This window comes from Sebastes umbrosus, chromosome 21, assembly GCF_015220745.1.
Source record: "Sebastes umbrosus isolate fSebUmb1 chromosome 21, fSebUmb1.pri, whole genome shotgun sequence".
NCBI lineage: Eukaryota > Metazoa > Chordata > Actinopteri > Perciformes > Sebastidae > Sebastes > Sebastes umbrosus.
Window position 1 is genome coordinate 10,808,646 of NC_051289.1, and position 25,180 is coordinate 10,833,825.

General features: G+C 41.9%; 1 protein-coding gene across 1 annotated transcript in view; it reads right to left on the minus strand.

The window, feature by feature from the left end:
* The window catches only part of zbtb47b (zinc finger and BTB domain containing 47b), a 28,586-nt gene extending 5,389 nt beyond the window's left edge, over positions 1-23,197 (minus strand). The window contains exons 1-2 of the mRNA XM_037757433.1: positions 22,886-23,197; positions 1,771-3,141 (exon numbers count right to left, since the gene is read on the minus strand). Coding sequence (XP_037613361.1) covers positions 1,771-3,141; positions 22,886-22,888 — 1,374 coding nt within the window. The 5' untranslated portion in view covers positions 22,889-23,197. The remainder of the gene's footprint in view (positions 1-1,770; positions 3,142-22,885) is intronic.
* Between the last annotated feature and the right edge of the window lie 1,983 nt (positions 23,198-25,180).

The following is a 25,180-nucleotide window of genomic DNA, read 5'->3' on the forward strand; positions in this document are numbered from 1 at the left end:
CACAATGTATTATTACTGACTGAGCTACTGACTCTGACTGCTGATAATATATTTACATGATTACATGTACTAATTATTAACTATATAATACTTCTAAAGCTGAGGCTACTACTATATCAAAGGGCATAGGTTTGTGTCTGCAATAACCTTCCTGAAAATCCTATTTAGTTTCACTGTGACATCATCTACTGTCAAGAGTACAGTCATATGGACTTTTTTTTTATTTTGCATTTGCATCTTTAACCAAATATCAGTTATTGTATCAAAAGCATTGTCATTTATTTGCCTTAACTTGGACTGATGATTAATTTAAGCATATTTTGTAGGAAAATACTACCATCTACATCTAAATCAAAACATAAATTCAAAGTTTTTTCCCTTAACACATACAGAGGAATGCTTTTTTTCAGCCCAAAGGAGTGTCTGTAGAGCTTTGTGTCAAGCTCAGTGGTGGAGGAAGTATTCAGATCCTTAAGTAAAAGTACTAATACCACACTATAAAAATACTCTGTTATAAGTAATAGGCATGCATTCAAAATGTTACTTAAATAAAAGTGTGTAAATATAACCAGGAACATGTACTTAAAGTAAAAATACTCATTGTAGAAAAATTTAAAAAAAAGAATTGAACTAAACTTTAAAATAAATTTAAATAATTAAAAGGAAAAGCAGCAAATCCTCACATTTGTGCACAAAAAAATACTTTAAAGTCAATCAACTAATTGATTAATTGACTTAATCTTTTCAGCTGTACTTGTATATACTGTTGGGTAGTTTAATTTATAACAAAGCATCATATTTTAGAAGATCTTTGTATGTTTTGTATGTAAAAATCATAATTTGTAAAGTAACTAGGAAGTAGTAATAGTAACTAGGAGCTGTCAATTGGAGTGGAGTAAAAGTACAGTTTTTGCCTCTGAAATGTAGTGGAGTATTAGTAAAAAAGTTGCATGAAAAGAAAACCTCAAATTAGAGTAAATGTATTTAGTTACAATGCACCACTGGTGAAGCTGTATACAGCCCCAACTACAGTGGCTCCACCAATCAGGGGGCTGGGGCCGCCTGTATAAATAGGCCCAAATCATTTGCTGTTGCTCATGAAGCATGTAACAGTAAAACGTGACCAGGATGTCAGCACTTTTATGAACTCTGATCTTCTTTCATCCTGCTAATGACAGCTGGCCGGAGGGTTATAGAGATTTTAGTGAGTCACTGAAACTGTTAAGTCCTGGTCACAGCAGAAAGTGGCACAGCAAAAATTCATCCACGAGTCTTCGCCTCCCACCTGACACTTTGTTCCGGGGTCGTATCATTTCACGCAATAAAGATTTCTACTGAGGAGAGAAACTTGAAGCCTTGAGTTCGGCATTTTGGCCGTCGCCATCTTGGTTTCTAGGTATTGCCATCTTGTTTTTTTTGCAACCAGAAGTGACACGAGAGGATGGAGTTAAGTACAACCGAACGCTAAATAAGACATATGTAGATGACCAACATGTTTCATGTTAACTGAGGTAATAAATCAAGTGAGAAGAAGGGTCATTTTTCTCATAGACTTCTATACAACCGGATTTCTTTTTGCAACCAGAGGAGTCGCCCCCTGATGGCTATTGGAAAGAATGCAGGTTTAAGGCACTTAGACAAACTATTACAAGCTAATCCACTGATTCATTGAAAATAATTGAATTTGCTGCACTTCTAAACGCTAGTGGGAGAACAAAACTAGGATTTTAAGAAGTGAGGAGGAAGTCTTTCATCATATTTGAATCGTACCTGGATGCTCTTCTCACAGTCGGTCTGTTGGTGCAGCAGCAGCTCGCTCTCCAGCAGGAAGCGTTTCCCACAGTTGTTGCAGATCTGCATGCGGTTGTGAGTGACGTTCATGTGTTTTTCCAGGTACCAGCGGTTGTTGAAGACGCGTGGGCATTTCTTACACGGGAAGTGTTGCTTCTCCTCCAGCCTCACTTTCTGGCCCATGCCCTCTGAGTCCAGCGTCCTCTTCCCGCCCTGCCGCTGGTTGGCCAGCGTGGCCTCTGCGAGCGTCTGCCGCATGGAGGCCGTTGTACCCGCCATGGCAAAGGCTCTGGTGCCCCGGCGAGGTCGATCCATCATGACCGGCTGCTCCAAGCCTGGAATGTTTAGGGTGTTCTCCTCCTCTTCCTCATCCTCCTCCTCCTCTTCCTCCTCGCTGCTCAGCCCTAGCATGTCCACCCTCTTCAGGTCGTCGTCATCCTCTTCTCCAACCGTGTCATCGTTCTCCGCCTCGTTCTCCTCGTCGTCTTCTGAATCTCTCTCATTGTCGTGGCAGCAACCAAACATGGTGACCACGTCAGTGACGCTTGCTGATTTGCTCTCCGAACCCTTTGACACGTTAAGAGTCTGGTTGTTGAGGTTGACTTCAACGATGATCTGGTCTCTGTTGAAGGAGGCGTGGCCGTCGGCGTTTTTTGACTCCTCGCCATTGCTCTCGACTTTGCACAAAGTGGCCCCCCCGCCCCCTGACCCGTCCTCTTTCTGGTAATACTGCTTCTGCTGGGACGCCGTCTTGCCTGCCTCCTCCACTCTGACGGAGAACGGGCTGCTGCCTTCCCTCTTGTACACCCTCCCCAGCTCCGACTCCTGTTTGATCTCCGGGTACAGCTGGCTGGAGGGCATCGCCACAGCAGCTGGGTCGCCGCCGCCGAGCCCTTCCTGACTGGCCATATCTGCACAGGTGCTTCTCAGCGAGTGGCTGCTGATGAGGTCGCGACAGGAGGCGGCGATGTCGCTCATCTGAAGCAGGGTGGCGGCGTTGAGCACGTCGCGGACAGTGCGGCTGCTCACCAGCAGCTTGGAGGTGTAAATGAAGTTGAGGATTTGCTGCAGGCCCTGAGAGGTCAGGGCGTCCAGCGACAGGTCCACCCGCCGCAGCTGTTTGCTCTGTGCAAAGAGGGAGTGGAAGAAAGGGCTGTAGGCCGCCAGCACGCCCTTGTGGGCCGGGAAGGTGCTGTGCTGACGCACCAGAACGATGTCGACGTCACACAGGTCAGGCTGGAAGAGGCGCTGCTCGTTCAGCCTGTCCATCAAACAGGTGAAGTGCAGAGCCACATCCTCCACCAGGGAGAACTCAGCAGAGGGGAAGTCTGTGGTCTTCTCCACTATGAGCTGGAGATGGAGGGAGACAAACAGAGAAAAGATAGAAAAATACTTTATTATCATGTAGTAATATGATCAGCTGCCACTTCTTATATCACAAAACTTTCTTGTTATTTCACAAAACCTGTGTATCTCATTAAAGGGAGACACCCCAGGTGAATACGGTAACATTTTTAACTAATAGATACCACCATGGAACTTCCCGAGTTGATTACTGACATTAAGGCAATTATAAACAGTAAAATAAACACCTAAATGTATATTTAGGATGTTTTCTTTCCACTAGTCTCAAAGAAGACACGTTATGGAAGCAAAATAGCCCAAATTCTCAAAATTGCCCAGTGCATGAAAAACAATATTTTTGCCTGGGGTGTCTCGCCCTTAAAACAAACTTTTCTTGTTATAACATGATAAGTGGGTATGTTGTTCTAACAAGAAACTTCCAGGTGTTAAAACAAGGAAAAGATCCATCATTTCCTGAAGACACACTGTAACTTACAGAGCAATCACATAACATGATTGATGAACATAAACATGATGATCTAGACATGTTGCAGGGTGTTTTTATATATAATTTCTGTAGGCTGCTTTAATTTTGTTTGTTGACCTACCTTTCAAACTATCTTAGGTACTGGTAGATTCTATGTATTTAAACAAACATAAATAAATAATAGTTACAAGTTCTACTTGCGAGCCTTTTTCTGAAGCTCTCAACTACGTCTGCATGCAGATGGAGCTCCGGAAATAAGCCAGTAATTTAATAATAGCTGGTTTAAATCACATAACTTTGGCATTTTTCTGTGATACTCAAATTTGACCTCAAAGTAGAGGCATAAATATTGCTGAAATACACCCAAAATTAATACATCTTAAAGCAGTTATTATAGTTTTTCTTTTAATGATTTTCAGTCTCTTAAGTGCACTGCAGACTGCATGCACGATACGATACGAGGAAAATCAAAAGGTGTAACACTCAGCGCTCTGTGTGCAAGGTCCTCAACTTCCCAAGGTGGTGGTTTATTTTAGCACAGGAAGGGCAGGGTTTCGATCCAGACGGGATGTGAGTGGGGACAGAGCGGCAAACAGAGCAAACACACACACACAGAAACACACTCATACGCATATGTGATGTGCAACCATGCACAAAAAAAACACAAATGCACACACACAGAGAGACACACACAACAAACACAAACACAGTGTCTGGTCTCTGCAAGGACTGACTGGTCTGAGCATTGGTATTCAGCGCCATCTCCCCCCCATTAGCCGGCTCTCTCAGCACACCCACTCACTACACTGTCCCTGAGGAGCGGAGAATTATGCACAAGACAAAACACGTCCGGAGAAATAATTAGGGAAACCATGCCGAATAAATACTAACTAACCCTGCAAACAATTAATGGAATTTATCATTCTAGGCGTCTCTTGAAGGCAGACTAGGACGAGCATTAATATAAACCTTGTTTGGGCCGGAGATGATATAGCTGTAAGGCACAATTACATCTTTACATCTCTTATTTTTCAGTATTTACATGTGCAGGACAAAACATAATAAAGAAATGTAATTTAATAAGTCATTTTGGGACAATAACAATTATGGTATTTATGTAAAACTCGGTAGTAAATATAGTATGAATCACACTACAAAGACTGTTAATTGTTCTTCTGCTGCCCAACATCTCTTTAAGATCAATGAAAAGTTTTCATTGTTAAAGCTGTAAAAATGGATTTGCATTTGGGCCTAACCTTCAAAATCTGGCCCGTTTGAAGAATTCAATTATGGAAGTGTTAGATTTATTCATAGTTTTGAGCTGCTAAATTGGACTCAGAGAGGAGCGGAGATCGGGTTATCTCTCTCGCCGTGCACGGCTACAGTCGCCCAAGGGCAAAAAACGCTGCAGCCTTAATCAGATCAAGTGCAAGTTGCAGACTGGAAGTTATGCTGCTTTAGCGATAACGATCGGCATCTTCTTCTGAGATCCAAATAGGACGACGCTGTCGAAAGATTAAACCCTATAGGATGAATATCAACAGATTCAAAACGTCGATAATTTAGGGTCAAACTAAAGGAAGCAACAATATTTTTTTACAGTTTAATGAAGGGTGTATTTCCATGACGTTATGCTGTAGAGTTAGTTCATGTTCCTTCAAACAAAACAACTGTGCGATCACCTGAATCCCTTGACGCTTATTCTACCTTCAGTATCGCATGTCTGGGCCATCATTAATGGGTCTGAAAACTTGATCCTGGGGATTTAAAATGCAAAAATAATGATGCTCGCCATATGCACCTATAAAACAGTACTCCAAATGAGTTCCCAAATGATTTCACCGCTGTCTGAACAAGTCTTTATGCCTCAGTGTGCCATGGGGCATTTTGAGCACAAATAACAAATAACATTTTGCATGCACATAAGTTATATTTTTTGGGGAGAAATTATTGTCAAGCAGAGAATAATTTAAGTTGAGTAAACAAAAATCCCTTCAGTGCTCAATCAATTTATTAACTCTACCCTGAAATACTTGTGAACAATGCTGCTACCTTTTAGCCTGGGACATGAAGCCTTAGCCTCAGTCTTTGTGATATAATGTATGTAGCCATAAAGCACATATTTAAGGCCCTTTTACATAGTTCTAGTCATCAAAAAGTCAGCCGGAGACAGAATTTTCAGCCAACTCAGGGAGTTAATGTTTATTAGCTAGCTACAGCGCAATTGATGAAAACAGTCTTGCTACCTAGAAATGAGAAGCCTGCATTTTGAGTTAGCTAAACCTGCCACAGATATCACTGTAAGCTGCATACGTGCCATGCATAGGGTGACCATATTTTCAAACCCCCAAACCGGGATGTAAGTGTACCATTAGAGGCTGTGAGTGACAATCATTACTTATCACATTTACTACCTTCACCCCCTTTAATCACAGGGCCATCCCCGTCATGACGCACTGATAGTTTGGGAGTCCTGTAGAGAGTTTCCCTCGGAGGAAACGTATTGTTGTCTGGGCCTACGTAAATTATTTTTCAACTTGTTTCGTCTCAGGCTATTAATAAAATTGTCGAGCTCAGATGACATTTTGTCCAGGATGGAGACACCGGGTGAAAGACGGAATGGACCGTCCTGAGGGAGTTATAAGAGGAGTGAAATGCCTGTTGATGTGCAGAAGTAACTGTCTAGAATAATTAATTAAAACAACACATTTGTTGTGCACATAAGCACGGAGGGTTCTGTGGTTCAAAACTACACTAAATGTAACCAGCGGATATCTGTTGCGTCCGTGCGTAATTGTGGCTTAACGTGCGCAACATAACTCGCTATAGAGACTGCAGCGGTGCGCTGTGCTGCCTCTCTGTATACTTATCTCATGCACACAAATTAATTAGCGTGAGTGGAACATGATAAACGTCTATGTAAGTATAATATTATTATTTTAATTGTAGTGAAAAGCGGAACAATTTGTTAGTGACTGTTGAAAACCGGGACATTTGAGTGTTTTACAGCTATGTGTCAGGACTCGGGACACGTCAGCTTGAAACCGGGACTGTCCTGGACAAACCGTGACTGTCCCAGACAAACCGGGACGTCTGGTCACCGTAGCCATGCAAGAATGGAAAGCGAGTAACTAAAGGACAGGACAAACTATCAGTTATGAAGTTAGCCAACTAGCTCAGTTAGCACCAGCTTATCTGGCAGAAGATAGCTAACTTTAGTTACCTACCAAAATAGCTAGGCTGCAAGCTTCTAAAGTAGGCCTACAGACTAATTTACAAACTTTCATACAGATAAACTACTGTATCCCTATTTAACATTCTGAAAGTGCTTAATTACTTCCCTAGTAGGCTAATCATTGATCGTAACTAGACTAGCAATCAGACTGGAGATGACAAAGCCGATCAGAAACGACCTATTTTATTCTCTGATTTGCTGAAATTGTAACATTACAAAATACAATTCATGAGCTTGCAAAAAATCTTTTTATGTGCTTAAAATGTTCAATCACGTGCTCAGAGTTAAGGCATGAATATCATTCCATAATGCAGAGATTGACTGTACCGTAGTGTATCTTTCTATAGCGAAAGCATACACTGCTGACTGATAGGTGGGTTTCAATCAATGGATGATTATTTTCATCCAGACAGACGCTTTAATAACAGATGTAGTTCCAACGCAGCTGCTCCGTCTGTCACAATATGCAATAAAGACGAAGCCATCTTGTCACATTTCATCACAAACAGTACTGTAGCCAAACAAATTGAGTGACTACTTTGCAATTAAATACCGCATCTAACTCTCTCGATCTTTGTCTGTCATTATCTCCCCCACCCTTTCCTTGGAAATGTCAGGGATAGAGCTTGTTTGCTGTCATTAGAGGGAGCGCCACCTTTAACCAGCCTCTCAGTCGGATGTCTCCCAATACATTATTCATATCTGGCCTGACCCGTGACAAACACGCAGCGGGGGGATTACTGACGCACCCAACAAGAGGTGTCATTTAAACGGGCTTCAATCAAAGCCCCCTCCACACTCACTTAATCTGCCAAACACAACATGTGTTGCAATGTAGAGGCCGCAGAGGGCCTGTTGCACACAGCAACTCTCAAGGTCTTTTAATCCAATAACAATGTTATTTATTTTACTGTAGAACATTTACTGTGCCCTTTACCTGTTGTAGAAAATGACAGTTCTGCTTGTAGATAACTGCAACATGAAAAACAGTACGCCATGAAATCATTTTCACACTGAACTGCACAACAACAATAATGAACTGAATTGTTTAAAGGTCCCATGTTATGCTCATTTTCAGGTATTTTATGTTTCTACTACGTGTTTACATGCTGTAATGTTAAAAAAAAAACTTTATTTTCCTCATACGGTCTACCTGATTATATCTGCATTGACTATCTGTCTGAAACGCTACGTTTTAGCGTATTTCAACAGCTTGGTCCATGTTTACTTCCTGTCAGCTGATGTCATTCACATACATAGCAATCGGATAGCGTTTCGATAATTTCACAGTATTTATAAAGGCCTTAAACCTGCTTTATAATAAAACAAATATAACTTTTTAAAACATGGGACCTTTAATCATTTGCTGAGAAAACAATCTTGTCTGTTTAGTAGCTGTTCTGGAGCTTTTCGATCATGTGGCATGGCATTCAACAGCAGATTTAATCACAACAACCTGATCAAATTTGCATTGCTTATTTTCTATTCAAAATTATACTAATTGGCCTGATGAATGCGCCACAATTACCAACTCTAAAAAGGTCACATCTGACACAAAACCAAATCTAGCTACCCGTTGTTTAACTGATCTAATGGGGTTATGTGTCAGATATCATATTTGCCCAACCTCTGAGGGCTGATGCATTTTGGGAAGATAATCAGGCATTTAAAAAAAAAAAAAACACTTCCCTGATCAGCCTGATGGCGATGCTTTAATTAAAATGAAAAGTTTCAAACTTTGAATCTACTTTACCACTAATCCATTTTTGATGAAGCTGTGATGGATGATGCGTAGGATTACTGCTCGGCCCAAGAGGAGGCTGCTTCATTCAGGAGAAGAAGAAAAAAAGGTCTAGCTAATTATTGCTGTTGATGAATAGCTGTTGCTTAAAGAGGACCTATTATGCTTATTTTCAGGTGCATATTGTATTTTGGTTTCTACTAGAACATGTTTACATGCTTTAATGTTCAAAAAAACGCTTTATTATTCTCATACCGGCTGTGCTGTAGCACCTCTTTTCACCCTCTGTTTGAGCTCCTAGCCGTTATGCAAATGTGTTACTTGGTGACATCACCACGTTACGGAAGAAAAGGCGGGGACTTCAAGCAAGGCTTTTCAGGCAGTTCAGGAGCAGATTTTCTGTGGGGGAGCGTAACTCCCTTTGGCGTGGACTTTGGGCTTTGTAACTCTGCAGATCTTTTATGTACACAAAAAACTATACAACATGCTAAAAGAAAGGGAAAAAGCACAAAAAACATAATAGGTCCTCTTTAATCTTCAGTGATGGTGGGACTCTTTGGTGCACGTCAAGCTCACAGTCAATGTGTCAATCAAAGCTTGTGATATAAAAGTTAACCGGTGAATTCTCACCCAGCTCGGCCATGCCAGGGTCGGTGGTATGCACTTGGCAGAGGCCCGACTCCTGGACATGAGCCAGACAGAGCCGAGTCTAACAATGAAAACCCTTTTTTCTAATTTGACTTTCACTGGTGAGAATGCCCTTTTCTCTCCCACACCTTTGCACTGGTCGGCCCATATGTGGATTTACGACTCTGTAAAGGCTGCATCTCCGTCACCGGGGATGTGCCGTGACCTCCGCAGCGCTGCCATTTTAAAAAAAGTTCCCACTGTAATGTAGTTGACGCTGACTGTGAGGCCACCTGTAACGCCAGCGCATGTAAATCTTAGACAGTAGTAAAACTGAACAACGCCTCATCCTTTTCCCATGTTTTCTCTAAAGCTAACATTTCCCTAAAAATATTATTCTGCTACCATTTTGCAGCCGCCATGACACCAAGACAGCAGATTTATGAGCAGGGAACTAAACAGCATCTACCTTGACTGTCTTGTTTGCTTACTGCGGAGAACAGACTGATCCATTAGCGGGGGCCAATGTCAGAGCACAGCACAGAGTCATGGACACATCAATAGTGCGAGGGAGGGCAGGTTGTATTCAGGCAGGAGGGAGTCCCTGGGGGAAAACGCTGCGGGGGTTAAAGCTTTCTCTCCGCCTGCCAGCAGACTGCTCAGACTGAACCCACTGGCCTCTCACAACACCTTCTTTCATCTTTTTAAACCAACATATGTGGGCGATATAGACAAAAATGTATATCACTATGTATTTGTGTATTGATGTAAATTATATACAGTATATAACCTCCAAATGATTTGAACAGTCTGAATATTGGATTACTCACCAAGTTTGAGTGCAGTGGCTCATATTAATATAATTTAACTTGCACTTTTTTATGTCTTTGATTCTCATTTTGCTTTTACTTTTGTGATTTTACTTTTATATATAAACATTTTTAATGAGCATTGTTGAAAGGTACCTGAGACCCAAGATTTTTCACTGTCAACGACTGCTTGCTGTAATTGTTGTGCATATGACGAATAAAGAAACTTGAAACTTGATAAATATCTAAATATAACAATATCTGAGACATACGGTACAATATATAAATAATATATGGAACAAAATTAAAGTAGAACTAAAAATATACTAATTTAATTATTATATATTATTATATTATTGTATGTTAATTTTCTGTGAAATCATATTGCAATTATATGATTTTTTGTGTTATTGTGGTCCAAATTATTATATATTTATAAATTACTGAAGTTATTCTTTTACACATGTGTAGAGTTTGGTCTCATATAATGCATTAAAACAAAATACAGTTAATTATTTTGGACATCAGTTTGATCATTTCATGTGTGATTTTGCATAAATTTACCGCATTATAATTTAATATTGGAAAATATTGTCTTAATGATGTCCACCATATTGCCCAGCACTAATCTCTATTATTACTTTAAAAAAACAAATATATCACAAAGTCCAATTACTAATTTTTTTCCAGAGCTTACAGCCACGTCTCATGGCCCTCATTAGTGGATGGAGTTTGCTCAGTTGTCATGGAGATGGAGGTTCATCCTCATATACCACCACCAGTTATCACATGACCAAAACAACATATTCACGTGAAAACAAGTAAACCACCTTCAAGGCTACACTCATCTGTTAGTATTGCTGAATTTCAGACACGAACAACAACTACTACTACAACTACTGCTACTACTACTACTACTAGCAGCCAAATGTCAAACTGTCCATATGCACAGTGAAGTTTCTCTACTTGGAAATTACCATCAGGAAGAAAAGGAGATCACCCAAAAGACAGCAATCCCATGAGCTCATGCCTCGGTCCCTCTTGTCACCCAGCGGGGAGGTGGGGGGGTCGGGGGTGCTCTGCCTCTTCCACCCACGGAGCACTTCATCCTACAGTAAAGAGCACACTCAGCAGCCCTCTTCACAGCGAGGCGCCCTGCTGAGGGGCCCGGCGCAGGGCTTCGACGTGACTGACACCCGGAGGAAGGAGAGTGGGCACCGTGTCAGGCCTCATCTCACTCACTGGCGTGGAGATGGTAGGAGAGCAGCACGCACACACACACACACACACACAGATCCCTGAGTCATCATCAGTGCAGACGAGAGCAAAGCATGACAGGCCCGAATACAAACTCTCTACAAAGAGATCACCCGGTTGCAACAGCAAGTTTGGCCTCGCAGTAAACGTCAGAGTGATTTGACGTGGCGGGATATGGATCAAGTCACGAGCAAACACAACCACACAGAACGGGACAAGGGCATGTCATTTCTGGCGGAGTCCAATCAGACGGCCATTAAAAAGTCATCAGGGTAATGAGTGACGCTTTGTCCTCTGTGTGCTCACCAGACCTTCCCTGCTGCTGACGCCAAACGACAGACAGGTTGAGTCCCAGAGAAGCCGAGCCAGAGAAGAGAATTCTGATTCTCTGTGTGTGAGAATCGTGGCTTAATCCCTGAGGTGTTATCTGGTCTACGATACAGGCTGGGAAAGACTGGCATGGACGGAAAGCTGTCTGCCAAGTTGTCTCCCTGCTTTCAGTGTTTATGTCTAGTCATGGATGGATTACTGAACAGGACTATTGGGTGCAGGCCCAGGGGCCCAACATCTCACGGGTCCCCTGAGCCAGGGCCTTCGTTTGCTGTAGAGTGACTGACAATGTTTTGGAGAGGCAAACTAAATGACAAAGAAATGCAAGACATCAAAGACACGCAAAACGACTACAAATTGATGCAAGACAACCACAAAGAGATGCAAAACGACCACAAAGAGAGGCAAAACAACTCCAGAAAGATGCAAAACAACCACAAAGACATGCAAAACTACCACAAAGACATGCAAAACGACCATAAAGAGAGACAAAACAACTACAAAGACATGCAAAACGACTACAAAGAGAAACAAAACAACTACAAAGACATGCAAAACGACTACTAAGACATGCAAAACGACTACAAAGAGACGCAAAACAACCACAAAGACATGCAAAACGACTACAAAGAGACGCAAAACAACCACAAAGACATGCAAAACGACCACAAAGACATGCAAAACGACCACAAAGACATGCAAAACGACTACAAAGAGAGACAAAACAACCACAAAGACATGCAAAACGACCACAAAGAGACGCAAAACAACCACAAAGACATGCAAAACGACTACAAAGAGAGACAAAACAACCACAAAGACATGCAAAACGACCACAAAGAGACGCAAAACAACCACAAAGACATGCAAAATGACTACAAAGAGATGCAAAATGACTGCAAAAATGTGAAAAACAGCCACAGAGATGCACAACAATAAAAGAGGCAAAACAAACAAAGAGATGCAAAACAACCACAGAGATAAAAATGGCCACAAAGAAAAGCAAAACGACCACAAAGAGACGCAAAACGACCACAAAGAGACGCAAAACGACCACAAAGATGGTTTGCATTTCGTAATGGATATTTTGTGTCTATTTGTAGTCGTTTTGTATCTCTTTGTGGTCATTTTGCATCTTTGCTTCTATTTGTAGTCATTTTGCGTCTCTTTGTGGTCTTCTTGTGTATCTTTGTAGTCATTGTGCGTTTCTTTGTGGTCTTGTGTATCTCTGTGGTCATTTTGCGTCTCTTTGTGGTCATTTTGCGTTTCTTTGTGGTCTTCTGGTGTATCTTTGTAGTCATTGTGCGTTTCTTTGTGAACATTTTGCGTCCTTTTGTGGTCGTTTTGTACTACAAAGACACGCAAACTGACGACAATGAGACACAAAACAAGGAATCTTTGAGTCTGGGTGCTCCAATATAAGATGGGTGGCGGGGTGGCGGGCCTTTTATATGTCTGTGCTGCTCATAATCCGTCCATGTGTCTAGTGGAAGATTTCTCCTCTGTCTGCAGTCTGCACTCCCTCCTCTCCTCTCCTCTCTAAATCCAATCAGCACAGAGACCCGGCACTGACCTTGAGGCAGAGGAAGCATATACAGTAGCAGATGCACGAGCACATCCACCCACACGTCTGCAACCCTGACCGCCCATGCATGCGTACCTGCATTACAATCGTGCATTTGTGCCCACGTCAGTAAACAGAAAATAAAAGAAATGTGGCGTATATGTGATGACACTGCTGATGCATGCAGAGAGAGGATGAGGATCTGAATGTGCCTGGACTCAAACGTGTTGCTCTCGCACAGACGAGCCAGACTGGTAATAGCACAAGTGACAAGGTCTCACTTTTAACAAGCCCTGCGGTGATCGTTACAGCACTATGATAAAAATGAGTGAATAAAAATCAATGTTCAATGACTAAAGGGAGGGGAGCGACAGCACGCTCACTGCTGAGGTCACACACGGCACGGTCACATGCACAGCCACATTAAAGTGGAGTTAAATACTCACTGGGACGGCAACTGTTTATCGGATAATAACGGTATTAAAGGCGGATAGCTACACCTTGTGATATTAGGCTAGGGGATTATATAATCCAGTAAATTAGTGGTGCATGTGATGCAGATTGGTGGAAAATTAACCCTCATAAATCATAAAAAAGTTGTATTATGAGAAAATAAACACATGACTACTTTGTGGTACACTAAACATACCTATTACCTAAATACCTGGCTCTTTAACTCCTAAATACTTCTTTGCTGAAAACAACACTATGAGAGCAGTGAAAGTGAACCAAAATAGTAAAGTTGTGGGATGTAAAATCAAAACAGAAAGCTAAAAGATGCTATAGAGCTGTGTAGAGCTGAGGGGAGCTGCAGGGTGGTGTCTAGAAGGTAACCCACAAATTGCGAAAACTTGAAAAAACTCTTGTGAAACTCGCTGCCCAACGGCCGACCCTAAACTTAACCAGTCGAGGCCGACGCCTAACCTTAACTATTCACTGTCGATGCCTAACCTTAACTATTCACTGTCGATGCCTAACCTTAACTATTCACTGTCGATACCTAACCTTAACTATTCGAGATTGATGCCTAATCTTAACCAGTCGAGGTCAATGCTTAACCTTAACTATTCGAGGTCGATACCTAACCTTAACCAGTCGAGGTTAATGCCTAACCTTAACTATTTGAGGTCAATGCCTAACCTTAACAATTCGAGGTTGATGCCTAACCTTAACTATTTGAGGTCGATGCCAAACCTTAACTATTAGAGGTTGATGCCTAACCTTAACTATTTAAAGTCGATGCCTAACCTTAACCAGTCGAGGTTGATGCCTAACCTTAACTATTCAATGCTTTTCCCTAATGAGAGTTCCACAACTTTTGGGTTATCTTCTAGACACGACCGAGCTGCAGAGTCTGGTGATAATTCTCTGGGTTCATCACTCGGAGCTTTTCACACGACACTGTCACTGCATCCACTGTTGTTATAGAAATATTGACTGTCGCTAGTTATGGCGAGATTATCCCCAATCATTACATAAGCACAATGCTAAATCACAGGAGTTAATCGAGAAAACTAACTTGCTGATTAATCAATAATCAAACTAAGTTATTGATGAATATATGAAAAGGGGAAAAAGTCTAAAGAACTCTACATGACAAACTGAGCCGCTTTAACACACAACTGAATGACATTTCAGGTAAAATGTACAGCAGGACAATTTCTAGATACAGCAAAAGGCAAATGACTTTAAAATGAGCTGCTGGTTATTCAGCTCTCTCTTTCCACTACTTTAGCTAATTATTTTATTCCCCTCAGCCCATTAAAACATTTAACTTTCTTAACCACAGCATTCACTGCTGGCTGCAATTAATAAAGACAATATTATCAGCATTAGTGCCGCTCTAATCCCAGACATCCAATCTCCCTTCCACACTGTACCGTGGGCTTCTCCTCCGTCCTAATCGCACAGTTTGGATTTGCCCCGGCCTCGCCCTGGTGGAGCTCTCCACCGGCTTCCACCTTTAGATTTAAACACATTCCCATCTATATGTTAATGCAACCACAGGTGACAAGTCAATCTACAACTGATACGCGTTTACCCGAGCATGAAATTGGGATGCACAAACAAAAATAAGGACAGCATGAGCAGCATCTTGGCGACGTACAGTGCATTAAAAATTTGACAGCGTGAGCAGGATTGCCTCGGCTGCATGATTTGCAAAGTCCTTTTTTTTTCCCCGGCTCGTCCTTTGAACGCGCTGGACAACAGTGCGTTTCATCAGTTTGGTGAAAGCTGGGGAACTGTGTGTGTGTGTGAGTTGGCCAATCAGAAGTGATGTTGAAAGAAGACATCAACCGGCGGTCGTCTAGAGTTGAGATGACTCTGACGGGCAGTTGGATAATCAAAGGAGCTGCCTGGAGGCGGGTGTAGGGGGGGGGGGCAGCGACGAGGTTAGAGCGTCCGCACTGAAGCTCTGCCAGGAAGTTTGTGTCTGGGCCAATGAGCTGCGAGAGGAAGCGCTGACTCAGGAAGCCTGGCCAAGAGAGAGGCCCGTGGTGCTGGCATCTCCTCCTCACACACACGTTACAACGCTTCACACACCACCGCTCTGCTGGAGTCATAACACACTGTTCCAAAGCCAGCGCTCGGTCCGCGCACGCATGTGCACGACGGCGAGCGGGCGCGCACACACACACTCGCCTGCTGTGCAATGCATTCATCAGTAAACACAGAGATGTGACGCCAAATACCTGTGCCACGATAAAGTGCGGAGGGGTTGTACAAACAAGATTATTTGGAAAATATCAAGAAGAAAAAAAAAAAGTCACTGATTTGTCCAAGTATTCGACACAAAGAGTGAAAGATGCACCTTTGAAGGGATCTGTTAGAGACATTGTGATGTGTAGCAGCGAGCAGGTGCAGACATACCCGAGGGCAATTACACGGGATGAAACTGTGCTATCTTCATTATCCCTTTCATAGCATGACAGAGAGAAGAGGCTAACACAAGACTCTAAAGAGCTCCTTATCACAGGAATCTCTCTAGTGTGGCAATACTCTTTCCCTGTGTGTGTGTGTGCGTGTGTGTGCGTGTGTGTGTGTGGAGGCAGTTGATATGTTTGATGAGAAGGTCAGAGAGGACGGAGAAGAAGAAAAAAACGAGGTAAAGGAGGAGCGTCGTCTTTCTATAGCCGCAACCAATCAATGGACAACAGAGAAATGGCGAATATGAGCTTAAAGGAATAGTTGGACATTTTGGGTAAATGTGTTTATTTGCTTTCTGGTGGAGAGTGATGGTACGTGTCCACAGCCTCCGTCCTTTCCACGCTTCCCATTCATTGTCTATGTAAGCAGCCGTGAAATGCATTCTGGTAGTGTGGTGGCGCGATTCGAGAAACGGAGCGTCACGATGCCCGCTCCTTATTTGCATAAAGTTGAGGGCTAGTCTACTTTATGTGAATCACGGGCGTCCTACGCTACTTGCCGACTCTTGAAATTCCGGAGAATCTTTGTTGATCTAAAATAAAGACAGATTCAGCAACTGCATGGCTTATTTCTCGCCTCAAATGTTTTCAGAAACACATTTCGGTGAACTATTTTCGTGAAATAAGAGAAGAAAGTTTCCAAACGAGCCTCCATACTGGTTCCGGTTTGAAAGCTGGGAGCAGCAGCCCACTGGAGGGAAAGCGTTCGTCCAATCAGGTAGAGACAGCCTTGTGTCTAGTGACAGCCCACCAAGCGTCCAATGTTGGGAAGCGTGGCGTCCCCTCGCGATAAAAAACACCCCTGTGGACACGTACCATTAGACAAGAAGATTGAGACCACTCTCATAATAACACATTGAATATGGAGCTATAGCCAGCAAACTATTAGCTCATCTTAGCTTAGCACACAGACTGGAAATGGGGGTACAGCTAGCAATCTAACGGCTAGCTTGTCCAACAGTAACAAAATCCACCAATCAGCACCTCAATACGCCGTTTTACAGTGGGTTATGTGTCGGACTATAGACCGTTTCACAGTCATAAATGTTCAAAATTAGTTCCAGTTTATTTCCTGTTGCAGTGTATGTGAATGACATCAGCTGACAGGAAGTAAACATGGACCCAAGCTGTTGCCTAGTAATGCAATTCCATTGAAACGGACTACGGGAGCCTTCAAATGAAACTCGTGAGCTCGTGTTTACAACATGGGAAGTCGTGTAGACGATATGTTTGGCGTTCAAGTGGTTAAGTCGTGAGAACACCGCTGCTAAGCAACGGCAATATTAACGTTGTAAAAATTTTCCTCAGACATATTATAAAATTACAAAGAAAAACAATATATGACTAAAATTACAATATATTCACTCATTATGCACCGAAAAAATGAACTTCCAAGGCCTCCGCCATTTCTGACAACGTCAACAAACACATCAAAACTCTTTCAGAAACTTTCCTCTTTATGAGGTCGTGAATACGACAAGAGGGGGGGGCGTTCATATGAACTCTTTTCGTGAACACGGTAAACACAGTAAACACGGTAAACACGGTAAACACGGTAAACACGACCCCATTTGAAGGCACCAATGGACCCAAGTTGTTGCCTAGCAAAGCAATTCCATTGAAACAGTCCATTTCTTGGCTGGGAGAAGTAACTTCCTGGAAAAGTTGTCTGACACATAACACCTGTAAAACAGCAAATAGTTTGATTTCTGTATGGATTAAATAAACCAGATAGAAAAGTGCTTTATCAGTGAGCTTTAGAGATGTATTTGTTACCTTCTCAAAGAGCCTGGCTAGCTGTTTCCCCCCCATTTCCATTCTTTATGCTAAGCTAGCTACCTGCATATTTAATAAGATAAGATAAGATAAGATGAACCTTTATTAATCCCCGGAGGGAAATTCAGGTGTCAAAGCAGCAACATCAGCAAACAGTGAAACACAGGAGAGGTAAAGGTATACAAAAATTATAAAAACAATAATAGAGATATAAAAGATACAGAGTGAATGGGTGAACATAGTGTATGCAGTCCGTCAATAAATAAATGTAGTATGTGAAATAAATAAATGTAATATGTACATGTGTGCAGTCTATAAAGTGGTATATAGGCTGTATAGTGTAAGTAAGTAATATACAGTTATGAGAGTGGTATCAATCTTCTTATCTAACTTCCAGCAAATCAAATAAGTGTATTTCCCAAAATGTCAAACTATTCCTTTAAAAGGTAATTTCAATTGAATAAATAAGTGATTAGTTTTAGGTTTTTTTTAATGCCGTGATGGATAAAGAGTATTTTTCAAACTGATCTGTGCATATTTTTTCCTAACATTCGTACAACCAACGCAGATAAGCAGCTAAAAAATGGATAATTCCAAACAAATATTTGTGCAGACTATCAGATCAAGGATCCCTTCATTCCTGCTCGGCAATTCTCTGGAAACAGCATGAAAACTCATTCCCATCTGCTTTAAAGCTCCTCCTAAGTCTCTCTCTCTCCCTGGCCTGAATTCAGCTAAAAGCTATAAGAACACTTTAGAGGGAAAACTCTCTTAATATCTTTAAATGCCTCACAAAGAAAGGCTAATAGAAATCCTCATATCAAGTTGTATGAAAAGAAAAAGCTGTTTGGCCTCTTTGATAATGAAATTCAAAGTTATTTTCTAAAGAATAAGTGCCATAGGGGGTTAAATTAGAGGAACTGTTATTCCCAGATGAAAAGAAACCGATGCCGGCGCTGCTGAGAAACAATACAAATGTGGATTTATAAAAAGAGTCAACCCTACTTACTTCAAACAAACATTTTTAACCAACAAGAACAAAAGAAAACCTTACATAAACCCAGTGAGTTTGACCTTGCTCTCTGCAGCCTCGTCCACCGTTCTTAATCTCGGGGGCATAAATTAGCAGCACCTACAGTACGGTCGGAGTTTCCAAGGAGAGCGGCCTGCTACCGGGGGGGCCGAGGATGTCTGCTGGAGTTTGTTGCCGGGGCTCGGGAATGGCTGCACTTGTCACAAGGACTAAAGACTGTTTCCTCGCTCGGCACCCAGAGACAGTGACGCCTCAAAGTCAAGGGTGGGCAGGAATGCCCTGAATAGGCCGTTACGTAAAACTCACAGCACCCTGCGAGGATAGAGAAGGAGCGACTCAGGACCTGACAACGCTCGCTGAAATGTTGAACAGAGTCAGATGGCCCAAAGTGTGCAGGATAAACATCTAAAGTGTGAATGGGAGTGAAACAGATTTACATTTTCACAAATCTGCCAAACAAAAACAATCACTTGAATAAGGGAATGGACAGGTTATGAGACATTGGGCTTCTGGCACAGACATGTAAAGGCAACCCGACCCTCCTACATACAAAAGGAGTAAGACCCACAGATTGACAACCGCATCGGTCACGTCGTTTCTAGTCGTTTTGTGTCTCTTTATAATCAATTGTGTCTAATCATACTTGTTTCATATTTCTCTGTAGTTGTTTTGCGTCTCTTTTCAGTCATTTTGCATCACTTTGTACTTTTGAGTCTATTTTTTTTTACTTGTTTGATGTCTCTTTGTGAACTTTGTGTATATTTTTGTAGTTGTTTTATTGACTTTTCAATAAGAAATGTGAACAGTCACTTAGGGCTGGTCCATATGGAGAAAATAAATATCACAATATTTTTTAACAAATACCTCGATTGCGATGATATTGTAGGGCTGACCAATGGTGTTTTCACAAAATATTTACAAAATGAGATTTTGATAAATAATCATCAGTAATGTTGATATAATGACTCAGTGGGTAAAGGCAAATAAGTCGAAACAACTAGAACAGTCTGGTTAGATCATAAAATTACTAGAGCTGTCAAAGTTAACGCGATACTAGCGTGTTAACGCAAATTTGTTTTAATGGCACTAATTTCTTTAACGCATTAACACAATCCATCTTTCGGAGGTTGTAGCAGGCTCAGTTTTGAAGCTAGAGTGAATATAGTGGTATCATATTAAACTACAACACCTAAAGAATCCATGTCCATGACCATGTCATACTAGCTTGCAACATAGGTTAAATAACGCTCCAAACCTGCGCTACATTTTTGGCGAGGAAAAACTGTCATGGCCATTTCAAAAGGGGTCCCTTGACCTCTGACCTCAAGATATGTGAATGAAAATGGGTTCTATGGGTACCAACGAGTCTCCCCTTTACAGATATGCCCACTTTATGATAATCACATGCAGTTTTGGGGCAAGTCATAGTCAAGTCAGCACACTGACACACTGACAGCTGTTGTTGTCTGTTGGGCTGCAGTTTGCCATGTTATGATTTAAGCACATTTTTTTATGCTAAAAGCAGTACCTGTGAGGGTTTCTGGACAATATTTGTCATTGTTTTGTGTTGTTTATTGATTTCTAATAATAAATATATACATAAATTTGGAAATGAAGCAGCATGTTTGCCAACTCCCATGTTGATAATAGTATTAAATACTTGACAAATCTCCCTTTAAGGTACATTTTGAACAAATTAAAAAAGTGTGATTCATTTTTAAATTAATGACAACCCTAAAAATGACATCACTTTACTGTAATGCAGACTTTAAAACCAGGAAAAGACAACACCTATGCCATATTATGATATCCAAAATCTAAGACGATTATCTAGACTCATATCACGACATATCGATATAATATTGATATATTGCAGAGCCCTACAGTCACTTCATACAGAGGCTCTGGTCCGAGAGTCCACTGACCCCTTGGGCCCCTGGACCTGTGCCCGGTAGGCTTGTTCAGTAATCCATCCATGAATAAGAGAGTTTATGATTATGAGGCTATTGATTAAAAACAAAATTAGCAGGGACTAATCGGCTTTTGATGTCAACAAAGTAATTGCAGAAATTATCTGGGGCTTGTTTACAAAAAAACAGTCAAAAGATACAGTATCTCTGATCACATTGCATTCGCCAAGCACACTTTGTACTTTGTCTATCACAGCTTAAAAAATGCAAATAGAAAAGGGAAGAAAAAACATACCAAAACCTCTCTCTCTCTCTCTCTCCTCTCTTTTGCTCCCACCAGAAGCCACCCAGCGAGCACCAGGGCTCACCCCGCTGACCTGACCCAGATATTAACCCAAGCCTCCAGATGTGAACGCGCGCTGGGATTACTCCACCACTGCATCGAGCTCCACATGCTTTCCTAATGAGGCATCCTAATATGACCCTGGAGACAGAGCGGACTGTCTGCCCCACTATCTGCCTCTATTCCCATAACTCTATCAGTCTGTCTGTGCAGAATTATCTTCACATAATGTAACATAAAAAAACCCATCATGAAGTCTGGTTGAAAACGAGGGATATTAGTCTGTAAAAGTGAATCAAAAGAAAGTGACGTCATGCAGCAGACAAAACACACTATAAAATGATCCAATAAAATAGTACTGCTGACTATTAAACACTGGAATTTTGTATTTTAAACCTGCAGTGGGCAGTTTTTGGCATCACTGGGCAAAAATTCCATAATAACAAACTTTCTCATTTTACAGCTAAACAAGATGTTTCTGAAAACATTTGAGTCGAGAAATATGCATTACGGTAACAGAATATTGATTCATATTTGATCAGCGCTGCCTAGTTTGACCGTTAGATCGGAGTTTGCGAGTTCCGTTTTGGCATCATGCGCCACGGAGCAACATTCATAGGGATGAACGCCTCCAACGCTGTATCCAGTTCTCTTAATACATCCACGATTAGGAGCACCGGAGGACACTTTGGCCAATCACAGGTCATTTCAAAAAGAGAGAGAGCGTTCCTATTGGCTGTGCTCCGGCTGGTGGGCGGTATTTCCTCAACTTGATCTCAACTTGGCTGCCGGGTCACAAACTTTCTCATTCTACATCTAAACAGTACACAAGATGTTTCTGAAAACATTTGAGGCGAGAAATAAGCATTACAGTAACAGAATATTGATTCATATTTGTACAGCGCTGTCTAGTTTCACAGTTTGATCGGAGTTCACGAGTGATTGACAGCTGCTCAGAGACGGCAAGGCTCCAGCTCGGCTCTGATTGGTTGTTTTCCTCCGGTCTGTGAAATCTTGCAGATGCCATTAGGAGCACCGGAGGACACCAGAGGCACATGATTTTTTTTTTCAGATTACCTATCATGCACTACTGTCAGAATACAGTAACTATTTTATTAAAAATAACTTTTTTTAAATCATATTTGCACCAATGCTACCTACTGCAGCTTTAATTGTACTCCATCCAAAAGCTTCACACACATCTGCCTGCAACAAAGTGAAGTTCTGAAGACACCTCTACTCCTCTATTACACTACTACACACTGAGGACAATCTCTAAATGCATGCATGGATGTCAAAGCCTATATAGCAAACTTCATCCTGCAGCTCATCCCATCATCTCTCCTTTTGCACCAGTCACGACCTGAGCCCTTCTTTTTTTTTTTTTTTTGTGTGTGTGTGCAGGAGCTGCCTCTGATATGAAAGAATTTAACTCCTTCTCTGCATCAATGTCGCCTATTGTAGCCATCGCATTCTTTCAAGCAGCTTCAATTTCCAACTTGTGCCGTGTCGGCAAGTTGCAAACTTTCAGGGCAAATAAAAGCACAATAAACACACGATGTGACAGCTGGTAGGAACGCACACAACGATGCATGAAGTGTGGTAAGTTTGATCGGCCTGCTAAGTAGCTCAAATGTTGCAAGAGATCAAACAGGGACACAACAAAAAAAAAAAAAATAAACAAAAATGCAGCGCTGTGCTTGTAGCCTACCATTTTGATCCAGCGTTTCGAGGCTCAAAGGAGTCCCAGAATAACTCCAGTTTCCACCTCGCCATGAAAAGGACCGTTGAATTGTCACATTTCTTCAGTGTTTGTTGCTCTTATCCTCAGTCTTTTTTATCCCCCCCTCTCAGTGCTGCTTGCTTGCTTTGCTGTAGCATTCACACAGACACAAAAAAATGCAGAGGGTTGCTTTTGCAGAAGGAAATTGGTGATTGGAGCTCTGGGATCATATGGGCTTTTTGTCAGACGCGTTTTAAAGGGACATGGTACTGTTTAACAGGAGGGGAGTTAGAGGAACACAGGCGCATTGCTTTGCACTGGAGGATACTTGGGTTTTTTTTTTTTTTTTTTTGTGCGTGAGCAGCAGCAGCAGGAGGACTGGAGAGGAAGGACACGCAGCCATATGGCGCAAAAACAAAAAAAAGCCTCGGTGCGCTTCCTCTCGCTGTGCGACGGTGTGACGTCACACGGGCAGCAGACAGATGCAGAGGTCAGGAAGTTCGTGCATTTCCCAGGTTGCAGAAACTTCATTTTACTCAATATATGATTTTTTTTTTGTCACAACTTCTTCTTTTTTTTCACAATTCTATTAAAGCAGCAGTAGGTAGAATTAGAGCAAATGTGATTTTTTTTTTTTTTAAAAGTTATATTTATAAAACAGTCATTATATCGTGACAGTATAGTGCATGAACACAATCACCAACAAACTGCAAGTGTTCATCAACAACTGCCTCCGATACATACTGAGGATATGGTGGCCCAGAAAAATTACAAATACAGACCTGTGGAAACAAACAAACCAGGAGCGAATCAACAAAGAAATCAAAAGGAGAAAGTGGAGATGGATCGGGCGTACACTCAGAAAACAAGAAACAAACATAACAAGACAATCTCTGGACTACAACCCACAAGGAAAGAGGAAGCCAGGGAGACCAAAAAACAACTGGAGACGGTCTATGCTTGACGAGTTAAACAAGATCGGGACCTCCTGGCAAGAAGCAAAGACCACTGCACAGAAGAGAGTGAGGTGGAGATCCATGGTGGACGCCCCATGCTCCCAAGGGGGCCAAGAGGACTAAGAAGAAGAATAGTGCATGAGACAGGTAATCTGGAAATAAAAATCATGTGACTTAGTGTCCTCCGGTGCTCCTAATAGGCTCATTCGAGATGAGCCAGGCTTGCGCAGAATAGATCACCGGCGATCGCCACGCAATGCCGGTTAGATTTGTGTCCGACTTCATGCCGACTTGCTCTGACGTCATGCACACGTGGGCAACGACAACCTCACGAGATCGAGGCGGCCGCAGTTTTTAGAGCCAGGCGCCGCAGTTGCTCTCCACCGACTGCAAAAACCCAGGGCATTATGGGAAACGCCTGGCTCGCACCTGATCAAAGAGCTGATTGGCTCTTAGTTTTGACAGCAAATATGTATATATATATATACACACACATAAGTTTGGCAAACAGGAGAAGTTCAGTTGGTTGCAATCTGCAACCTCACCGCTAGATGCAGCCAAATCCTACACACTGCACCTTTAACGCCCATATAATTTCAGTTCATTCAGTTTTAGTGCAGTACTACAAACCAAATTACCACAACCTAAATGTCACCAGAGCTGCAACTAAGAATTTTATTTAGTGATTTATCTGTAGATTATTTTCTTTTCTTTTTTAGATTATCAAGCAGCAGAAAATAGTGAAAAATATCAATCACATGTTGAAGTCTTCAAATGTCTTGTTTTGTCTGCAAAAGTGCTTGAAAAATGACTTCAACAATCAATCATCAAAATAGTTCTTATTAAATTTGTGATTCCTCCTGAGAGTCTGGAGGCCTGCAGGGCAGTTTCCCATTTTGCCCAGTTAGTAATTCAGCCTTGTCTGGAGCCGGAGCCCCCCTGAAGGATCCCTGGACCCCACTACCATTGCTCACTCCTGAGCAGCCTGTATGGAGCAGAAGTCAATACGCTCATAACAAGGTGGGAAAAAAATTGATCGCAACCTGGAGCAGTTCCCATTCATCACTTCACGTCCAGGACTCAGCTGAGCCCACAGCATCAGTGTGGATGCAGAGAAGCTGACCAGTCAGACTGACAAAAACCGTAACACACATTTTGCATTAAGAGGTTTTTAATTTAAGCTATATGTGGCTGCATAAATAAAGTAATAATGTAGTTTGAATTACTCGATACCAGCATAGGAGGAGGATAAATTTAAGAGGAGAAATTCGGTGAAAGGTGAACCATCTATTTCCCCAAAAAGTGACAGCAGGCTAATGATTTTTCC